General features: G+C 39.5%; 1 protein-coding gene across 6 annotated transcripts in view; it reads left to right on the plus strand.

Annotated features, from left to right (window-relative positions):
* The window catches only part of eogt (EGF domain-specific O-linked N-acetylglucosamine (GlcNAc) transferase), a 71,107-nt gene that overhangs the window by 48,336 nt on the left and 428 nt on the right, over positions 1–22,343 (plus strand). For 4 of the 6 annotated variants that reach the window (XM_048547675.2, XM_048547679.2, XM_048547672.2 and 1 more), the window contains exons 13-16: positions 1,075–1,143; positions 4,503–4,558; positions 15,912–16,031; positions 18,617–18,719. In XM_048547675.2, coding sequence (XP_048403632.1) covers positions 1,075–1,143; positions 4,503–4,558; positions 15,912–16,031; positions 18,617–18,719 — 348 coding nt within the window. Of the gene's footprint in view, positions 1–1,074; positions 1,144–4,502; positions 4,559–7,277; positions 7,609–15,911; positions 16,032–18,616; positions 18,720–22,343 lie in introns of those variants that run through there. The other 2 variants (XM_048547676.2, XM_048547673.2) reach the window with 2 other exon arrangements.

The following is a 22,343-nucleotide window of genomic DNA, read 5'->3' on the forward strand; positions in this document are numbered from 1 at the left end:
CGTGATTTAATGTCACTGTGACATAATCCCTTTCTCACATGCTCAGTTGCTATTCTTAAGAGCTGGGAGCAGGAGTAGGCAATTTCACTCCTTCAGTTTGCTCAGCCATTCAATTCAATCATGGCTGATCATTGACTTCAATGCCACTTTCCCATGGATTCTCCATAGCCCTTGATATCATTACTTTCCAGAAACTTATTTATTTCTATCCTGAAATTGCTCAATGACTAGGTTTCCACAGCCCTCCAGTAGTGAATTCCAATGATCCACCACCCTCCCAAGAAATTCCTCCTCTTTCAGCCCTTATCCGGAGGTTATATCCCCTAGTTTCTGGCCAAGGGGAGCACCTTATCAGCATCCACCCTTGTAATGTTGACCAGTTGACCAGTAAGGCTTATTCTGCGATATCCAAATCAGCTTCTGCCCAGCCTTATTTCTCGAGCTTCATTCAAAATCCCCTCTCTCAAAACAATTTGTCCACACCCTAAAACCTTCACATGTTGCATCCTCGCTCTCTCTGCATGTCTTCAGAGACTGGTTTAAGGAGAATTTTGACCTGGACGTTGCAATCGGCCTCTGTACTCTTGCTGTAGGGTGGGATGGTCTTAGTTATGAAGCCCGTTCCATAATGTGCTCAGGTGATATTTTTGATTCATTGATGAAGTAGACTGCATTATTTGTCATTGTGTTTTGGATTGTTGTTTGAAATCAGTTGAGGCTTAGGCTTAAACTCAAACTCAGCCAATCAACCAATTAGGCTTTCTCTGTTACTTCGGATGCCATCCACATTTGCAGAGGAATTGCCTTTTGAGACAGTCTGACATGGCTTTTGAGGACATGGGAAAATCAGTAACGTTGAATTTAGCCATGACACTGAAGATAAACTCTGTCTTTTCAGCTTTAAAATGGATTATTCATCTCAAACAAATGGGAAATACTCTTTCAGAATGATTAAGTAAATTTATATTGTCACTAGATGATTTTTCTGAAATTTCTAAATGATAATTTTGGATATTTATTTTAATGTTTGGAATCTTGCTGTATGCCGAATAATTTTATCTTTCTTTTATCCAGATTGGGAAAATTCGTGTTACACTTCTGGTTCGCAGTACTCAATATCGCAGAATTTTAAATCAGGATGAGGTGAGTAGTAAAAGGAAACAATTATTGTCTGTTTTCCAAGATTTAACAATGAGCATGGAATCTTGTTGTTTAATGGGTTAATGATTTTTTTTTATTTTGGAAATGTTTTGCAGTGGTTTTCTTAAAATAAGATCCACTTTCTGCTTAGTGACTGAATGCATTGTTTGCTTTGTTTTCAGGTTCTTAAGGTAGACTTAGATAAAAAGGCCTTGGAGACATATCATATACTCTGAAAATTGCTACCTTCCCTTTTTCCCATTTCCTGTATCTAACTGTTCCTTAATAAATCCAGTGTCATTATTACAACTGCCTCTTCTTTCAATGTCTAACTCGAGGTGACTATCATCTTCAGAAATGTTTCCTTGTATCTGTTGTAAAATTCTTTTTTAGAATTTTCAGTCAGTGCTGCCTTATGGTGCCTGTATTGTTTTCGCTTTAATTTCTCTTGCTTGATGCTCGCTTTGTATTTGTTTAAGGTTGCTTCTGCCTCCAAGGTTTTGTTTTTCCAGATGAGGAATCCTAATTTCTCAAACAATTCCTCAGGGAGTTCAAATGAGGGATCATAGTATCAATCATAAGATGTAAAAACAGAGGTAGGCCATTCAGCCCAGTGAGTGTGCTCCCCAATTCAATGAGATCATGGCTGATCTGATAACCGTCACCTCCAGCTGCCTTCCTTTTTTCCATAACCCTTGAAACCCTTACTGGTTAAAAATCTGTTTATCTCAACCTTGATAGCCCTTTGTGGTAATGAATTCCACAGATTCACTACTGTCTATGACAAGACATTCCTCTTCATCTCTGTCTTAAATGTGTGACCCCTTCCTCTGAGATTACACCCTCCGGTCCTATACTCTCCAAGAGGGAGAACAACTTTTCTGTGTCCATCTTGTCAATTCCTCTAATAATCCTCCAGCACCTCATATTCCACTTTGGAAACCGGCAGCCCAATGGCCTCAATGCGAACTTCACAGGCTTCAAAATCTCCCCACCCTCGACCTCATCCCAAGACCAGCCCATTTTGTCCCCGCCTCTTTCACCTGTGTGTCTTTTCTCCCACCTGTCCGCTCCTCCTACTTCACTGACCAACTCCCAACCCCACTTCCTACCTACTAGCCCCACCCCTGCCTCCTTGACCTGTCTGCCTTCCCTCCCACCTACCCGCCCTTCCTCACTGACCAACCCCCATCCCAATTCCCTACCTACACTCACCTTTACTGGCTTCATCCCTGCTTCCCTGACCTGTCCATCTCCTCTCCACCTATTTGCTCCGCTATTTGCTCTCTGATGAAGGGCCTAGGCTTGAAACGTCAGATTTTGTGCGCCTGAGATGCTGCTGGGCCTGCTGTGTTCATCCAGCTTCACACTTTGTTATCCTGGATTCTCCAGCATCTGCAGTTCCCATTATCTCTGCTCCACTATCCACCTGCTTTCACAGCCACCCCCTCTCTCTATTTATTTCAGCACCCCCTTCCCCTCCCCCATTTCTGAAGAAGGGTGTAGACCAAAAATGTCAGCTTTCCTGCTCCTCTGATGCTGCTTGGCCTGCTATGTTCATCCACCTCTGGACCTTGTTATCTCAGACTCCAGCATCGGCTGTTCCTACTATCACTAACGTACAGTGAGATTGTGATTCCGTGTTAGTTGGTTGGGGTCCAACACAGGCAATCACTCAAGTATTTCCACATTGTTGAACTCCACTGTGCCGATTTGCCATTATTCAATTCATGTCCATTCTACCACTCAAACTCCTTTGGCCTACTTATACTTTATAGTTAAATGTTTCACGTAATTGGAGTTCATACTCTCAAAATATAACCACCACTTAAAAGGGAAAAAAATGCTGTTCAGTGAAAATATGCCTCTTCTAAATGTGTGTTGTCTTTCTTTGTCGAATTATTTCCACGCAAGCTTCATTTTTTGTTTCTGATCGTTGAATATATAATGCTAAATATTACCAAAAATTAGATATGTCAGTTGCAAGGACTTTCATGAACGGTTTCTGTCCATGAGCTCGAGTGAGTTAATTCACACAGTTCTCCGCAGCTTACATCATTCTGTCAGCACCAGGTCTCCATGACACCATGTGTTCAACAATGGTGGAAGTACTTGACCCTCCCATTTGACACTTGAAGAATTTCGGTTTTCCAAATTTACCGTAACTTCCCTACAAATTCACCATTGCCCATGTCATTCAGAGGCTTAGAAAATTCATTGCATAGTTTTCTGATGATTGAAGTTAAACTAACGGGGCAGTAGTCATGGAACACGAATGATCTTGTTTATATTTCTTGTTCATTTCCTGCATCCTCCTATTGACTCTTTCAAACTGCTTCGTACGTCTTTACTTTTGTATGATTGAGTATCTTCAATCGCTTGTACTGAATTGGTTAATCTGAGTAATCACATTGAAGTCATAAAGTGTAAGTTTGGTCACAATACATGTGAGCTAGTGTGGGAAATAATGCGTGTTCCTCACTCCTGGTTTAACCAGCAACTATTGGTGAAATGTTTGTGATGTCAGTTCAGGTAGACAGTAGGCTTCACAGTTGATTATGTTCACAATTTAGTAATTGCCTAAAATTATCAGCAAGCTACAGAGAATTTCTGTCACTGTGGGACATCACCCATCATGACTCAATGCTCTGAGGAAAGATTTAGAAAAACAAACAAAACAAAATTGCCCTGCTGTCACATCTTTCTTTACACTTGTCTTATATATATATAAAGGAAAAAGTCCTGTACCAGTGTGCATTTCATGTTGTTTCCCATTATAAGTATCTACATTTTGCAGTGGAAATGGCTCATATAAACTACTCCTGTTTTAAATAAATTCACCCTTATACCAGTGCTGCTTCCAAGTACCTTGTGTCTCCTCAGACAGTACTGCAGAAAAATACACTGCAATCAATCGCTGCTTGCTACATTGCTTTTTTTTATTGCTGCTAAATAATAATAGTAAAGTACAAGGACAAATGTATGATTTTAAAAGGGGCTAAAATGACAAATTATTTTTGAAACATAATTGTGTTTATTCGCCATGTGCAACGCCATGCTAGTTAACTGATTATGAAGAGCATACGAAGACTTGAATATAAGTTGGATTTACATTGTGTCCTGTATGAATTATCTTCCCTGTCATAATTTGATAGCATTTCTGATATAAAAACCCTCTTCATTACCATGAACGATATCATGGGAGATCACCTCATTATATAAGGATAGCTGTGTTTAATTTTTTGAGCTGTATTTATTGCTTGTAAATTGTAGAAAGTTTTTTCTTAGTTCCTAAATTGTGTTAAACGCTTAATAAAATTAAACTGCTAAATATATTGTAAGTATTTTCATTTTGTCCTCAGCTGGTGAAAGCACTGAAGACAGTGACTGTATTTGATGTCAGAGTGGTGGATTACAAGTAAGTGTTAAGCAGCTGACAAATGATGGTTATTGGTCTGAGATTGGGTGCCAGATATTCTCAGTGAAAAAGAAGAGAATTTTTCTGTATAGCCAACAGCCTATTAAAATTACATTATGAAATTTGCACTTTTCCAGCCTTGTTTCTCTGCAGCTCTGTTACCACATTAAATGCAAAGGAACAGAAACAGAACTTGCTAGAGAAACTCAGTAGATCCAGCACCATCTGCGAAGAGAAAGCAGGGTTAATGTTTCCGGTCCAGTGACCCTTCTTCAAGACTGTTGGTAGACAGGAAAAGATAATGTATGTGCTGAAAAAGGAGGTTAGGGGATGTAGATAGAGACAGAGGTCAGAGGGAAAACAAGAATGTTAGGCAGACAGCAGGATTGATAGTAGTAAGCCAAGAAGAAAGAAGAGCTGCTAAGACAGACCCATAAGTCGGTGCAAATAGATTGATTATGCTGAAAGCAGCACATGTGATGACAGGGCCATGGGTGTGGTGTGGGTGAAGAATATGCAAGAAGGTATTTAGGCCCTAAATTGATCTCAGTATTGAGTGTAAGAGGGCTGCAGAGTTCCCTTCTGGAAGGACAGCATTTCATTTTCTGCTTTTCACCTACTTATGGTCCCCATTAGCAGCTCCTCTTTCTCCTGGGCTTACTGTTAGCGATAAAAACCGAAAGAACTGAGGTTGCTGTAAATCAGAGAAAAAAAACAAAGTTGGTGGAAAAGCTCAGAAGGTCTGGCAGTATCTGTGAAGTTTAAAAACAGTGAACGTTTCTGGTCCAGTGACCCTTCCTCAGTTCACCGGACCCGAAGCGTTAACTCTGTTTTTTCCTTCACGGATGGCTGCCAGATCTGCTGAGCTTTTCCAGCAACTTTGTTTTTGTCCCTTACTATTATTAATCCCATTGTCTGCCTCACACTCTTTGCTCTTGCTCTCCCTGTCTCTCTCTCTCTCCCTGTGTGTGTGTCTCTCTCTCTCTCTCTCTCTCTCCCTCCCTGTGTCTCTCTTTCTCTCTCTCTCTCTCTCTCTCTCTCTTTCCCCCCCCCCCGTCTGTCTGTCTCTATCTCTCTCTGTCTCTATCTCTCTCTGTCTCTATCTCTCTCTGTCTCTATCTCTCTCTCTCAGCTCTATTACTTATTCCTTTACCCCCAACCCTCCGTCATCAGCACATGTACCAGTGTCTTTTAGCTACCATCAGTTCTGACGAAGGGTTACTGGACCTGAAACATTAACTTTGCTTTCTCTCCGCTGATGCTGCCAGACTTGCTGTGCTTCTCCAGTAATTTCTGTTTTTGTTGCAGATTGCCATCATCTGCAGTTGTTTATTGTATTTTAATACAATTAAGTGCAAAGAAGCTGCTATGCCAAATCAAAAAATGATAAATCCAGTCCCCTCTTATTAGTAGGTTGTAAAATATTTTTGCAGGTAGAATTACTTAGTGCCCTGGAACTACCTCAATTACAGATTAAAATGTTTCTTTTTAACACATATGTAGGAAAGCTCGCCTTTTATTATCGTGGTTTACACGCGCTTGGGTGCATGTGAAAAATACTTTAAATGGCCAGTCAGCAAAGCACTTGCATAAAAGCCATTGTGCAGCCACTGGGGCAACACAGATAGAATTGCCATGCCTGATCCTTTGAGAGAAGGTACAGATAGTGTATGTATTGAACAAGATCTGTAGATTTTGAGTGCTGTTTGCAGATTGGAAGTGTAAGCTATCCATGTCCAGAGACTGAAGCAGGCTGGGTGTTCCTGACACAGGACATCACTGTAAAAATCCGACTGGTAACGGTCACGATGAAGTAATTCTAGATTATATTGTGCAAAAAAATACAGGTTTAGTTAACATACTGCATTTGAGGAATTTGAGCTTGTGTAATCCTGAAGTTTGTATTTTAGTTTAGTGACATAACAATTACACTAAGATGTCTCGTAGCACTGCAGAATCAAAAGTACACAGCACAATATTGTTTCTTTCAATGCAAGTTTTAATGCATGGTATCTATTAGCCACTCTTTATAAAACCCCTAGGTGTAGGCCATTAGATCCAGAGTATTTGTCAGCTTTGATCCCTACTAATTATTCCAATTTCTTTGCTAATACTTGTCTCCTTAATCTCCTCATTTTTTTCTAATTCCTTGGCTCATGAGTACTTCAGCAATGTTTATTGTGTCTTCTGTTGAGGACAGTGTTGGCATAATGTTTCTGTCACTTGCCTTCAAGGGTCATAGACTTTCTCTTTGTTCAACATCATTGGACTATTGTTAAGGAGCCTTTAGAAAACACTTACTGTTTTCAGTCTCTTGTCGCTCCTTAACTCTGTCCAAGGTAATTCTCTATCTTGATTTTTTAAAATTAAAATCCTTTTTCTTCCTTGAGTTAAAATCCTTTATTATCAAGACTAAGTATCTTGGAAAATTTAATTCCCATCTTGGTCAATTTCTAACTTATTAATTAGTCTATGTTGTTGCGAATGCTTTACGCATACCACTTGTCATGTGATTATAAACAGATTGAGACAGTTACAGTTACATTGGAAGGCAACCTTGTTGGAATAAATGTTTTCCATTGTATGGCTAATGTCCAGCCACTTGAAAGTTCAACAGGTTCCCTTTAACAGTGGTAATCTCTCTGTAGCATTAACCAGTTTTGACTTTTCTGCATCCATTATCATGATTATGGCTCCTGTCTTCTCTATGTCTGTACAGTTCTGAATTAAGTTTACGTTCAATATGTTTATCTGGAGTTGATGACCGGCTGTGGATATTCCCATTGTTGGTACTGAGCCTGGCTGATGGTTTTGCAGTGTTCCCTTCCTGCATGGCATGCTACCTGTTTTTGGCTGGTGCTGGAAATCTCATGGATACTATGCAATATAGGAAGACAACATTATTTTCCACATTCAAGTAGAAAAATGTGTATTTGGGTACAGGGAAGTTCTTTATTGCTATCTTCCACGATCCCTTTATTCTTGGATTTTTGCTATCATGGTTTTAATTCAACTCAAATTTACGACTGCATTGAACACTGTTTTACTCAATATCAATTGTAAGTTAACAAGCTTGTTTATAGCTGACAGTTGTAATATGTTAATAAATAGTGACTGGCTCTAGACACTTATTCTGTCAATTCAGACTTTTATTCTTTTTAAATTCCGGGTTGCAGTCTAAGTTCTGGGTTTTATAATTTAAATTGAAGTTCCAATATTATTTCTTTCATTTGAGATTTTAACCAAAAAGGCAACAAGAAACAGTCTGGTGCAGTAACTCTGGAATCTTTACTTAATTTATGAATAATACCTACTGAAGAAAGGCAGGGAGAATTTTCTGTTATAGAACATTTCTTGCTTTCTGTTTCAGCTTAAGGCATGTGTCAACACTCAGTCTCTGGCCTCTCTCCAGAACTTTCAGGGACTTCTGGTTCTGATTGGACAGCAGGATAATTTCATTTTCAAAATGGATATGCAGATTCATCATTGAAGTGTACTTCTTATTAACTTTTTCCAAACTGCAGCCCACAGCAGGATCATTGCAGTCTGATTGCTCCAAGTTAGGTTAGGCTTACTGGTGATTGGTTTAAGGAATATTTGATTTTTAATTGCCTGTTAAAGGTGATGGCTGTTGACTGATGTCATGTCCCACGATCTCCTGGCTGGGTCCATTATCCGTGGGCCCACCATTTTCACTACAGTCTGTTTATTATCGCATTATAACATTTTACTAAGGCAATGATTTCAAATGTTCTTTACATCTTTGTTAGGGAAGAGGTTGCTATTTACAATCAGGGTTCAATGATCACTTTTCTTGAAATGTCTCAAATGACACCTAATTGGTGGAGTTCACATTCAGTCAGATAATCTCTTATCACTGATCATTTGCTAATCTCAGATGTGAAATGATGTCCTTCTACTCTGTTCGCTAATGTGGTGTTTGATTGTCTGGAAAGTGCACCACCATCCCACCCTGCCAAACCAAAAAAAAAACCCTGTGCAGCTGAACCCCATTTCAGTATTGCACTTCTCTGTACATGTGCAGTGCAGCCTTAGCGCATTGAAATTGTTTGAGATATTTCCAAATATAAATTTCCCACCATATAATATTATGCAAGGAATAGATAAGATAGAAGCAAGGAGATTGTTTCCGCTGGCAGGTGAACCTAGAGTTAGGAGGCATAGCCTCAAAATAATTGGGGGAACAGATTTAGGACCGAGTTGAGGAGGAACTACTTCACCCGAAATGTTTTGAATCTGTGGAATTCCCTGCCCAGTGAAGCAGTTAAGGTGATACAGTTGAATGTTTCATAATAGGTCTTTGAACAGTAAAGGAGATAGGGGTTGTGGTGAGTGGGCAGGTAAGTGGAGCTGTATCCATGAAAAAATAAGCCGTGATCTTATTGAATGGTGGAGCAGGCTTGATGGGCCAGATAGCCTACTCCTGCTCCTGGTTCTTATGTTCTTATGTAGCAGGTCCCGATCTGTGCACGTTCATGTTTCTGGATTAAGGCGTGTGCACAGTTGCCCGTGGTTGTGGGTGTTAGCAGATGCTGCCATTAGTCAATTGCTTCACTTCTAAAACAAATTAAAATAACACAGTACAGAAATGCAGCTGTATTCATGATTTCTTGATGAGGCCTAATGAGCTGGGAGAATGCCAACTTTGCCTCCTTCACTGGAGGGCTGGACATCGAAAACAGAAATAGGTTAAACATCCCCCTCAGCCTTGCAGCTGTACCTCTCAAACGTTAGAGTACTGACTTCAATCTGTTCACAATCCCTTTATATATTTGTCAAGTGAAGGTAAGCCGAGTAAAGTACTAAAATCTACATCTGTTACCATGATGCAGAATAATATAGTATTAGATTAATCAAGAATATACTTTGTGATTATAACTAAACTAAGTCAGTCGTGAAGCGTTAATTCCCTACCAATCTTATAAATCAGATCAGTGACCCCAGTAGCATACATAGCTAACCCATATGCTCATGAACATTTAATGAAATTTAGCAGCTTCTCTTGTTCGGGCTACAAATACTGAACAGATTATATAGTGAATGTGCTCATCGATTGGACAATTTGACTACAAATAATTTGAATAGTGCTTAGTGCGAAGCAAGTAACTGTGTACAACTATAACAGGGATTATGAAACTTAATCTACATTGGAGGTAACTGATACTAGATTTTTACGTGACATTTGCAAGTATAGAGGAAGCCTTCATTTGCAAAACTTTGTTGTTCCCTATTCCCATCAGCCCTGAGCTACTCCTCAGGCATGCTAGTCTGTTAACTATGATATTTAATGTTCTACACTCCTATCATAAGTTGCCTTGCTTGAGTTCTAATGGAACAGGCCTTGTTAGGTCTCGTGTTCAACCAACTTGATACCTTTTGCGGTGGTGGCTGGTAGACACATCAGTACTGCAGTTCTCATGGTCCTGTCTGATGGCACTTCCACTAGCCTTTCCCCCTCCATTCCTACATGTGCAAGCATCAATGTTACCGAGAGGTTATGAGGTCCTTTCCAGTGAAGTGTTAAACCTGGTTTAATAAGTTGGACATACCATTTTCTGATCCTGCTGTACAGTTGCATGTAGGATAATGTTTGGCAAACCTTAGTCTTGACTACTGCAACTTCCTGCTGTCCTTTTGAGAATCAATGTTATCTTTTAGTGTTGGAAATAACCTCATGAGATAATGTGTATTTTCACTTGCTCCAACTGATCACATGTTTGTGTATTCTGCTGAATGCAGACCTAATATCCGTATGTATGCTAATTTGCTTTTCTTACCCTTTCTCTTTGGGGATTTGCTAGTGCTACAGATTCTGTGACATGGTTTAAACCAGATTTTACAACCATTTCCTGGGGCCAAACAGTGTCTAAGACAATCAGTTTTATTCAAAGTGCGCATCGTTCGGCCACACATAGCAATCATTTCAAATCTGCAGTCTGTGTTTCTCAAGGCAGCTTGGATTACTATTTTTCTTGGAAGTTGACCATATTTGAATTGCTGCTTCTGTAAGTTTGGTGTGAAATTTTGCAATTTCAAAATAACTAGAATGACACAACTGCAGCTTACAATGTGGTCCAGCTTTAAACTCACACTATCATTCTTACCAAGTTGGTTGAATCTTTAAATCTAGGTAGATTCTCCAGGCTGCAGCTTAATTGCATGATTTTGGGTTATTTGTCACATCTCTCCAGACTTCTCAGTCTCTTTCTTTACCCCTTGGGAATTTAAAACACCTAAAATGTTTGTTTCTAAATTCCAATTAGTAACATCTGAAATTAAAATAGATTACCCCTAGTCTTTTGAGAACTGTGGTAGGAGCCAGAATTCTTAACCGTTAAACATTACAGCACATTTTAACCCCCAAGATCTGTCCATTCAAATGCAGAATCCATTACAAGTATACAAATATTTTAAAAAAAAACCGTGAATCCAAACCATAACTCACTTTTCAAATACATAACATTGTTTCACGCAAAAATCAATTTATTTCACACAATCACAACATAGCATATGCTGTTAAGAGAACGAAAGCAGAAAAAAATCAAATTAAACATTAGAACAGCAGAATACCTTCAAACCATATGTGAAACAGACCACAAAGGTGAAATCATTTTCAAGGGCTATATACACCGGCCTTCAACCCAGGCAACTCCAGAGCTTGCTTGTCTAGTCTGTTTCTTTCTCTCGTTCTAGAGAACAGAATAAAGAACTTGTTTCATCACACACTTACAAATTCACAGCCACTCTCTGGCGCGTATTCCATATGAGTTGCTTTCTGTCCCCTTTTTTTTGCAGCCCATAGCCTGCGGTACAAGGTCCAAATTTCATTCTAGGTGCTTGAACCCTTTTCCATCTCCTTTGGTAGGACTGAGTAAGTCTCTGTGCTTATGGTGGCCAGCAGCAACTTATTCTCTTCTGTCTCATCAAAACTGTGGGTCCCCCATTTTAATCAATCATGAAAATGAGCACACAATTCTTGCCTTTGTGTCAGTTTCCCCATCCCGAAGACTGCCTTCTCCAGTTTCTTGGAAATAAATGGGACTGCAAATTCCTTTTCTCTCATTTCCCTGTTGTCTGTTATGAGTTCCTTTCTTTTCCCAGTTAGTTGCAGAGCACAACTGATCCCTCTTTTGTGCTATAACTTGCCATTAAAACCACGAATGATTTTGACGCACAATAAATGGTCTGCCTGGGTCTAATACTCTGACCGCAGAGTCCAGTAAGTACTTTAATGTTACCTTTCTCTCTCTGACTCAGCTTTACTATGCATCTACTTCAACCATCTCGCATCCACCTCCCTTTTCTCTTTGCCTTTGACGTTACTGTGGAATATGCCTTCAGGAACTCCACTCTCCCAACCTGCTCATTTGTCCTATATTTCTGCATCATTCTGCCCCTTTGTTTATCTCTTTCTTTCTGCAGTAGATTTGTTGTCCTGTCCAATATGGCAAATCTGTCTTCCTAATTCTAATTCAAACTGGCTACACATTTCTTCCTGCTACTCACCCTTAGCTTGTTAGATCAGACTGCTTTCATTCACCTGTCCTAATGTGTGATTCCCTTCATCCACTTTCTGCCACGCTGATAAGACTGTCTGAAGCCTGTACAACCTGACGCACACAAGGAATTCCACTGCCACCAAACAATGCAAGTTAGCAATTATCTAAACCCTCATTTTTATCATATCTTCTTCTAACTTGCCGTAATGTAATATGACTGTGTTCGGACACACTTCACGCGTGCTCACTTTCACCAACCTTCTGAACACGGACAAACAAAACACCAACTAGTTTTGTGTTTGTCTTTTCCACAGCATCCTTGACCACTGTCATCCTTCCAAGGTAATATCACCTAACCTATTCTTGACATGATGTCTGATTATGTTTTTGTATCTGAACAGACTTTTTGTTTCATTGTTGGGTCTCTGGCATTCGAACCCTTTATTTTCATTTTATCCATTAATTTTGTTTTCTTATCCATTCAAAATGTAGTTATTGACCTCTTGGGATGCTGATTAAAGGTGTCATTTTCAGATATGTTACTGTTGTCAGCATCCACCATCTTATGTAGCTTCACCTTATTTCTGTGTTCATTTACACAGCTTGTCCTGTGGTTATTATCAGCCTTCTCATAGTATGACTCTTGACCTGTCCACCAACGACTCAAGCCAGCTGGTCGTGTGCAAGGGTAACTGCAGCTCTGGGCTCCTCTTAAACCCCTTTGTCTTGTTCCACCCTGCTCATCTCCAAATTTGTTCTTAGTGGTCTGTTTGTAGAGCTGCCAGATTTGGATGATAAATAAAGGGCATTCATCTGTTTGGTGTGCCTGATCATCCAACTTCTCAGCCACTAGCAGATTACTTATCTCACAGCCCTAATTGCTGTAATGTTTCAAACATAACTTTACACGGATACAGTAAGGGGTCCAAGAAAGGCATTTGGCTTTATCCTATCATATGTAATCATAGGTATAATTCAAGAGAAATTGTTCAGTGAAGGTTTTTTTGCATTCTTATTCACTTTGTGGTTATGACGGTTACTCATGTATACCGTTTATCATATGACCGTAAACAGTGCAAGACAACTATAGAATCAATGTCTCATCAGAAGGCTGGACCAGTCTTTGATTGGAATAAATCCATTCCATCCTATTTGCAACAAATATCGCTCTGTTACATTAGCAAGTTTCTACTTTTACATACCCATTTTCATGGTTATGTCTCTTCATGTAGCTCTCATTATCTCCTATATGCCTGTACAGCTTAAAATTAAGCTTCTATTCAGCATGGTTTTGCTTTAACCTTTTTAGCCTTAACCATGCCCTTCCATATATATATCTGGGTGCCTAACTAATTTTTGTATCAACCATGTGTACTAGAAAACACAATAGCTGCATTTCAGAGGTTGTTGCTAGGCAGCCAAAGCATTTTGGGCTGACTCACTTTGCATCCAATTTTGTCGAGCAATTAAAGTTGTAAAAACATTCCTTTATTTCTCTCAAAGGCTTTACTTGTGCACTCGCTCCAGAGTCATCAGACAATTTATAAACAGTAGGTGAACCACAATGCACTTCAATCTTTTGACTTTACAGTTCCAAGTGGTATGATAAACTTTCTGCAACAGTGATTGGCCAAATCTACCCACCAGCTCATTCAGCTCTCTTGAAAGAAACAGATCATTCAGTTACCTGCTTTTCATAATGTTATTAGTTTCCTGTACTGTGAAGACTGAGTTCTTATTAACTTCTCTGCCATTTCCTGGTTCTCCAATCTTATTTCCACATCCTCACTTTCTAAAAGGCTAGTTTTTGATGGCCTCTCTTTTCCCTTTTTAATATTTAAATAAATTCTTCTGTCTGCTTTTATATTCCTAACTAGTTAGCCTTCTTAGTTTATTTTCTCCACCTTTATTATTTTTGGTGATGTTATGTTGGCTTTTAAAACACTCCCACCCTCTAGTTTATCTCTAATCTTTACCACATTGTACATTTTTTTTTCTTTCAGTTTGATGCTATCCTTAACTTTCATCATTAACTATGGTTGGTTTATTCCCTTTATAGAATCCTCCTTCCTCACTGGGATAAATCTTTGCCATGAGTCATGAATTATTTGCACAAACATAGATTCTTAACCATCTTTTCTGCCAGATTCCATTTTCAGTTCATTCCAGCCACTCTGCCACCGCTCCCCTAAGTATTTACCCTTGTATAAGATTTTAGCACAGTTTTTATCTAGTTATGTTTCTCGGTCTCAAGCTAAATGCTAGATTTCACCATGTTCCCTAAGATATCTTTTACTCTGAGATGATCTTTTAAAATCTGCCTCATTACACATTACCAGATCTGGAATGGTCTGATCATGTTTGGATCTATTGTTCTATGAAACTGTCCAGAATACATTCTATGAATTCTTCTTCTAACTATCCTTGCTAATTTGATGCTCTGAATCTACATAAAGATGAAAGTCACCCAGAATTTAATGTACTCCCTTCTTTATAAGCCCTCATTATCTCCCAATTTATTCTCTGCCCTCCTAAAGGAAAGCTTTTATGGGGCCTATAGACTACTCCGCACCAATGTCATTTTCCTCTAACTCTACTGCTGTCTATTCCCCACATCTCCTTTCCACTGCTGCTGTCTGCCTTGCCCTTTGTTTCTCTCATTGCTGCTCTTTGCACGCCACCCCCGCCTCCCTCCCAATACATATTTCCTCCACATCTGTCATTGCTGCTAGACGTAAGGTGTACTTTTGGAATGCCATCTCTTTAGTTAGGTCTTCCCTCTTCCCTATCTGTATGGATTGTCTATCTAAATTGTCTTTCATGGGAAGGGCCTTACAAATAGTAAACTCTTTTCTTTCCGCTGCTGGAACAGCATTATATCTGGCCAATTGGTCAATGTTGTAACTAATCTATTAAATGTAGGTTTTTTTGCATAGTATAAATTTACTAGTATAATGTCTATCTAGAAAACTATGTTACATCCAAAAATGTTGTGCAGTATCATTTAATATTTTCAAAATATAAAGTTTGTATAACTTAAATGAGCCAGTTTTTAAAAGTTACAATTTTTTTGTTTGAAACTTTTTGTTTTGTAATATCAGCTTGTTAAATTAGAAAAGAACAACATGAAATTGACACAAAGCAATAAATTGTTTGGAGTGTGTTGTGACACAGCTGTTTGTGATTACAGCATCAAATTGTATTGCGTTTTATTTCATTGCATTATACTTTGATTTCATCCTTCAAAAAAAGTCCTGCAATGTTATTTGTCCAGGAATCATGATTAGCTTTTCAATCAGAATCTCAAATAAAATGTATAATGTTTTCTTTAATCTAACTTCACTTGCAAGTGCAATTTCACACCAAATATAGTCTCTTTTTATCATTCCACTCACTTTTAATCTTCTGAACAAGCATGCACCTTGAAGAATCTGGATGTATATTGAAACTATTGAACATATACTGATCTATGTACTTGTTTCACACAAACCCAAACAAAATCAGAACGATAAGTTGCTTTGAAGCCAAATGGTAAGCCATTATAGAAAATGTGCTGAATAAAATCCATAACTTACTTTATAATGTTTGAAATTAACCTTGAAAAGACTTTCATATTGACTAGTAACAGGTAGTATCTGATGATTTAAATACTGAAATTACACAATCTTGTGTCAAATAATTTCTAAATCTTTTCATTGTCTCACTGCATTAAGAAAAGGTGGAAGATTGAGAGTGGGTGAAGGAGACTAAATGGTCTTTTGGTTGCCACTGTTAATCAGATTATATTGGATTGTACAGTATGGTCTTCACATGTCATCTTTTATTTCTCTCAGAGACATTAGATTTTTAGAGCAACTGAAAATAACACACAATTCGGACATTTTTATCTCCATACACGGAGCTGGACTGACTCATCTGCTTTTTCTACCAGACTGGGCTGTCATTTTTGAATTGTATGTATTTTTGAAAATATTTCCTTTTAAACATTTGTGCTGCAGTCAAATTTTGGTGTGTTTTTGTAGCCTGTCTGTGTAATTTAAACCAACCTCCTGTTGATGTATGTGTCTAAAAATTGAACTGTTTCAATGAATTACAGCAAAGCAGGCGAGTGATATATTACGCAGCCAGATTAGGTTTTCCCAGTCTTGTGTATCTGTCAGGTGTTAACTGCACCTGCCATTTCACATCATAACAAAAAAAGTTCTCCTTTCGTGTCCCTTTTGAGCCTTTCTTGAACACATTAAAGTTTATTGCCAAGCATCTGAGTGCCAGCAGCTCTTATGAGCCTTACTCCTACTTCAAGTGTGTGCTTAGACAAGAGGTGTCCAAGCTGGTGGCATTTGTTCTCATTGCATACCTCGAAACCTTTTGAATCTACTTTTAATGTTTAAATCTGTGCGACATCAATTTATATGTACCTCAATGTGCAGATAGTAACAGATTGTGGTGTTCAGATTTATTGTGTATCATAAGTAAAAGAACATCCAGGCCCACGGAATTCCAAAAAGACACATGAGCAATAAAAAAAACAGCCATAGATAAATAAATTAACAGTGAATTCACATGGGCCAGGCAGTTAATTGAAGGTTTTTACTTCATTTTGTGTTGCCTTGCAATTAAGCATTAACATCCAAATGACAGCATTTTCCTGCAGGTTACAGTGGTGATTGGGGCCAGAAGCAAAGTTTCTTTCCTTTGTCTCTTCCGAACCTCCAGTAGCATCCTAACAGCAATCCTTGTTGAGATTGTTGAACTCAGCAGAGACTAGGCATTGACTTGACACCCATTCACTCTTGTTCACCCAATTTAATATCACATGTTCACTTATTTCAAGCAGAAACTTGTAACTGAAAAAAATTGATCCACATTTGCACAAAAATGTATGCACAGAAATTGTACATAGAGGTGCTAAAGACCTTTCTTGCAACATGCAAGAAAATTAGGTGTGTTTTAATGGTACCTACAATGTGCTCAAAAACAGAATTTGTCATTGACGTGAGAAAAGAGTGACATACATAAAAATGAATAGCATAAAGTAAACCAAAAATCGATAATGGAGTAATGCATATTTCAAATTCAGAAATTGCAACATGATCAGTTACTTAATTCTTTTGCAGAGGGATTCGCCTTTTTTGTAAACCAATAGTTCCACCATTTTTGCTTGCCTTTTTACAATGTAAATGCTATTTAGAATAGCGCTGAACATCTGCAATCAAACGATGTGGAACAGTGTTATCGATTTTCTTTCTTGACCAGTAGACTATAACATGCATAATAGTAAATGTGTAGTGCATTGCTAAACTTCCAGTTTGTGCCATTTGATGAATGTTATACTTAGAAGTTGGTGGGTTCAAGTCACACGATAGGTCTTGGGCACCATGTCTAGGTTGATGTTGCATGCAGTGCAGCAGGAGTGGTACATTGTTGAAGGTACTATCTAAGAAGGGGCTATTTAAACCTAGGTTCCTTTTTTTTAAATTCGCTTATGGGACATGGACATCGCTAGCTGGCCAGCAATTTTATTGCCTGTCCCTAGTTGCCCTTGAGAAGGTGGTGGTGAGCTCCCTTCTTGAACAGCTGAAATCTAGGTGATGTAGGTTGACTCACAATGCCATTAGGGAGGGAATTCCAGGATATTGACCCAGCGACAGTACGGGAAGGACAATATATTTCCAAGTCAGGATCGTGAGTGGTTTGAGGGCAGAGCGTGCAGGTGATGGTGTTCCCATATATCTACTGCCCCTGTCCTTCTAGATGGAAGTGGTTGTAGATTTGGAAAGTGCTGTCTAAGCATCTTTGGTGAATTTCTCCTTCACATTGGTATGCATATCTGCCACTGAGCATCGGTAGTGGAGAAAGTAGATGCTTGGGGATGTAGCGCCAATCACGTGGGCTGCTTTGGCCTGCCTGGTGTCAAGCTGCTTGTGTGTTGTTGGAGCTGCACCCATTGAGATATGTGGAGAGTATTTCATCACCCTCCTGACTTGTGCCTTGTAGATGGTGGACAGACTTTGAGGAATCAGGAGGTGAGTTACTCGCCACAGTACTCCTAGATTCTGACCTTTTTTGTTGCCTGTCCCTAGTTGCTCTTGAGAAGGTGGTGGTGAGCTGCCTTCTTGAACTGCTGCAGTCCACCTGTTGCTAGGTGACCCACAATGCCCTTAGGAAGGGAATTCCAGGATTTTGACCCAGCAACAGTGAAGGAATGTGATATGTTTCCAAGTCAGGATGGTGAGTGGCATGTAGCCACTGCGTTTATATGATGAGTCCAGTTGAGTTTCTGCCTATTTTGGTGGTACAAGTGGATGTTTAAAAAGAAACTCTTACTTAGTTAGGGCTCATTGATGTCCTGACCAGTGTTCCTCTCTCAATGATCCCCAAAAACAATCTTTCTTTCTTGCAGTATTTGTGAGATCTAACTGCATGAAAATTATTACTGCCTCTGTCTAAATATGTGACTGCACTTGAAATTGAGTAAATTGATTATGAAACATTTTTGAGATTTGGTAGTGTTACATTAATGCAAATTCTTTGTTAGATATAACTGTGAAGATGAACGCTGCTATTTTGATTTGGCTCGACTTCGAGGAATTAATTATATGACTTGGGAAAAAAGCGACAAAGTCATATCTCAGGATAAGGTTGGCATTAATTTAATTGTCATTTATGGTATATGGCCAGGACGTAAATTGTATTAAATGATTTAACCTCAGACCAATATAATGCTAAACTGAAATAAATAAATAAAAGAATAAAGAAAAATAATCTTTCCTAAATTTATGATCTAAATTCACAGTAAACCAAAGAGGCCAAATACTCCTCTTATTCTACAGTTAAGAAAATGTAAGGGCTGTATTTTCCTATTTTAAGTTGGTGTTTTGTCCAGTGAAATTTACGAGTTCTGGTCCACTGTGGTTCAGATGACTTTTATCTCATGCAATCTTATGCTCTTTACTGCATTAATTATTCATCTGGTCTCCTTGCATCTTTGTCATGGAATCACACTACAAGGATTACTCACCAATGTTGGGATCTTCTTATGTCCCCATTGCTGGCAGCGTATTTTTAATTGCAGCTCTACAGCACTTCAGATGTTACAAACCAGGATCTGGTCCTTACACTGTGTTTTCTTCAATATTGATAATTGATGACACAGTCCAGAAAGGGAAGCTGGTATAACAAAGCGTGGAGCTGGAAGAAGGGTCCTCTGAGGAAGGGTCTCGACCTGAACTGTCAGCTTTCCTGTTCCCCTGATGATGCCTGGTCTGCTGTGTTGTTCCAGCTTCTCACTTTGTTATCTCTGACTCCCACATTGCTACCTAAGGAAAGCTGGTACCCTGGTTTTCCCACAGGGACCTGGAGATGCTGCTGGACAGAGTGTTAGAGGTTGGCAGTGCTTTATTCTGTTGACTGGAGAAGGAGACCATGCTGGCAGACTGAGTCAGCCTGAACTGAGATAGCAGCCATTGTCAATACAAGTAAAAAGGAACAAGCAGCAGGACAGAATAAAGGCCAGTGATCATCTGTGCTCCACAAGGTTAAGCGCCACCATCTTTTCTTTGATGTTTTACACTCATGTAGCCACCACGCACTATAACTCTGCCATTGCCCATACATTTCATCAAGTATCATAGATTACAACTCTCATCGCATGTATCATGTCTATTCAACAGCTCTCACTTATTTTATTCTATCCTGAAGGCAAGCAGTAACTTCTAAATAAAAGCCAAAAGAACTGTGGATGCTGTAAATCAGAAACAAAAACAGAGGTTGCTGGAAAAGCTCAGCAGGTCTGGTAGCAATGTGCAGAGAAATCAGAATTTTGGGTTTGGTGATCCTTCCTCAGATCTGCATTTCCAACAATTTCTGTTTTAGAAACTTAGTTCTCGTATTCTGTGTGAGAGCCACTCCATACCATTATGCAGTTGTCTTTGGATTGAAGATGACAAGGTTTCAATATTGTGTTCCTATTAGTGAGTTACAAGATCCGCTGAGCTTCAGGATGATTCCCCATCCGTCTTTCAGCTGCTCTACGTTTCCATTTGACCCTTCTTAGAAAACCATTTGGGACTTCCACATCCCCTCCTGTACTCGGATACCTCACTCATCTGTTTTGAATTGTCTCCTTTCACTGGAGTCATTCCTTCAACAATCCAGTCCAATGAAGTCCATCCCAAGATACAAGTTCCTTACTCTACCCCTCCCCCACCAATAAGCCCCTGAATATTATTGTTACATCCCCCACCCACCCCTTCCAGACTGACTTGATAGAACAGCCCGAACTGATGATAGCTCAGCCCCCAGACTCTCATTTCCACAGTACCCAGTCTGCTGTTGTATATGTATTCTCAGGTTGGCTGCATTTAGTTTGCAGGACTCATCATAGCTCAGTCCCCAGGCCACAAGGTCATGGTTCCCTGGACTGTGGGAGGACTGATGATTACCAATCTCTGGACTGGAATGGGATGGGCCCTTTGACTGAGTTTGGTGCCACCCCCTGATTGAATGTAGTCGCCCTTGAACCCTCTGATCCTATTTTGACTTTCAGACAAGATCATTTTCTCGGAGCACATACAATGTGTTTGCCATGGTAGCTGCTGATACATGCTAGAGCTAAATAATTGACGTTGCATGGTGCCATATAGGAACAAGTCAACCCCATTGACTGTTCAGTGCTCCTGCCACTCCTTCTGCATTAAACAGCAATGTATAGCACAAAGCCTGGCAGCCTGCAACTAAGAACAAAACTAGTGAATGTAAGAAAATGAAGTCAAGGCTCATAAGATACCTCCAGTTTTGTTGCATGAGATGTGTCCCTACGCAGAAAGTTACCCTGAAGCATGCGAGTCTTGGGTCTCCCTGAGATCCAAAGTGAAGTGGAGTGGCCGAAGTGGTTTAAAAGTTGAATCAAGAGCAGGCATAATGATGTGGTGGTTTGGCATATCAAAGTGTGAATGGTGCATGCAAGGATGATCTGATGTAGACTGAGTTAGATGAAGGCAAGGACCAGCAATTGACAAGCTACAGACACCAAGTGCCTGCTCTGATTTGCAAGTTGGGAATATATGACACCTAGTTTCTCAGAAAAAGAGACGAAAGTTGGAAGTTCCATATAAATGTAGTGAGTTGGACTGAAAACGGGATGCAAATACATGGAAATAAGGTTGTTGCTGCTCAGTGAGTTTCTGAAGTCTTTGTTTAGGCCTTATGGGTAAAATAGGACATTGAGAATATTTTTCATTCTTGTAGTATTGTTTTCAACTTCTGTCCATGTACACAGATCCTTGAAAGTTGCCACCCAGGTTAACAGGGCTGTTAAGAAGGCATACAGTGTTTTAGCTTTTATTAATAGAGGGATTGAGTTCCGGAACCAAGAGATTATGCTGCAGCTGTACAAAACTCTGGTGCGGCCGCACGTGGAGTATTGTGTACAGTTCTGGTCACCGCATTATAAGAAGGATGTGGAAGCTTTGGAAAGGGTGCAGAGGAGATTTACTAGGATGTTGCCTGGCATGGAGAGAAGGTCTTACGAGGAAAGGCTGAGGGACTTGAGGCTGTTTTCGTTAGAGAAAAGAAGGTTGAGAGGTGACTTAATTGAAATATATAAAATAATCAGAGGGTTAGATAGGGTGGATAGGGAGAGCCTTTTTCCTAGGATGGTGATGGCGAGCACGAGGGGGCATAGCTTTAAATTTGAGGGGTGAAAGATATAGGATAGATGTCAGAGGTGCTTTCTTTACTCAGTAGTAATAGAATGGAACGCTTTGCCTGCAACGGTAGTCGATTCGCCAACTTTAGGTACATTTAAGTCGTCATTGGATAAGCATATGGACGTACATGGAATAGTTTAGGTTAGATGGGCTTCAGATTGGTATGAAAGGTCGGCACAACATGGAGGGCCGAAGGGCCTGTACTGTGCTGTAATGTTCTATGTTCTTTCAATTGCCCATGCTACTCCAGGAAGGGGAATTTCCTATCCTGGTTTCTATACTGTTGGAACAAACCAGTGTCAGATTAGAAGAAAACAATGTCTCTACATGTACACGAGAAAATATACTCGAGTGTTAAACCTTTTTCACTTCCCAAGTTGTGAAATGAGAGGACAGCTTTTTCAGGTGACTGGATGGTTTGTTGCATCTTTCGTTGTGTAGTTATTCCAGTTTAGCACACTATCACATGAGGCAAACCCTGCTAAAGAGATCTTTTTGAAGCGTTCTATTCTATCACAGCATATAGGAAGTAAAAAGTGACTATTAATGATTAGT

The sequence above is a fragment of the Stegostoma tigrinum genome, chromosome 11 (assembly GCF_030684315.1).
Source record: "Stegostoma tigrinum isolate sSteTig4 chromosome 11, sSteTig4.hap1, whole genome shotgun sequence".
NCBI classification, from domain to species: domain Eukaryota; kingdom Metazoa; phylum Chordata; class Chondrichthyes; order Orectolobiformes; family Stegostomatidae; genus Stegostoma; species Stegostoma tigrinum.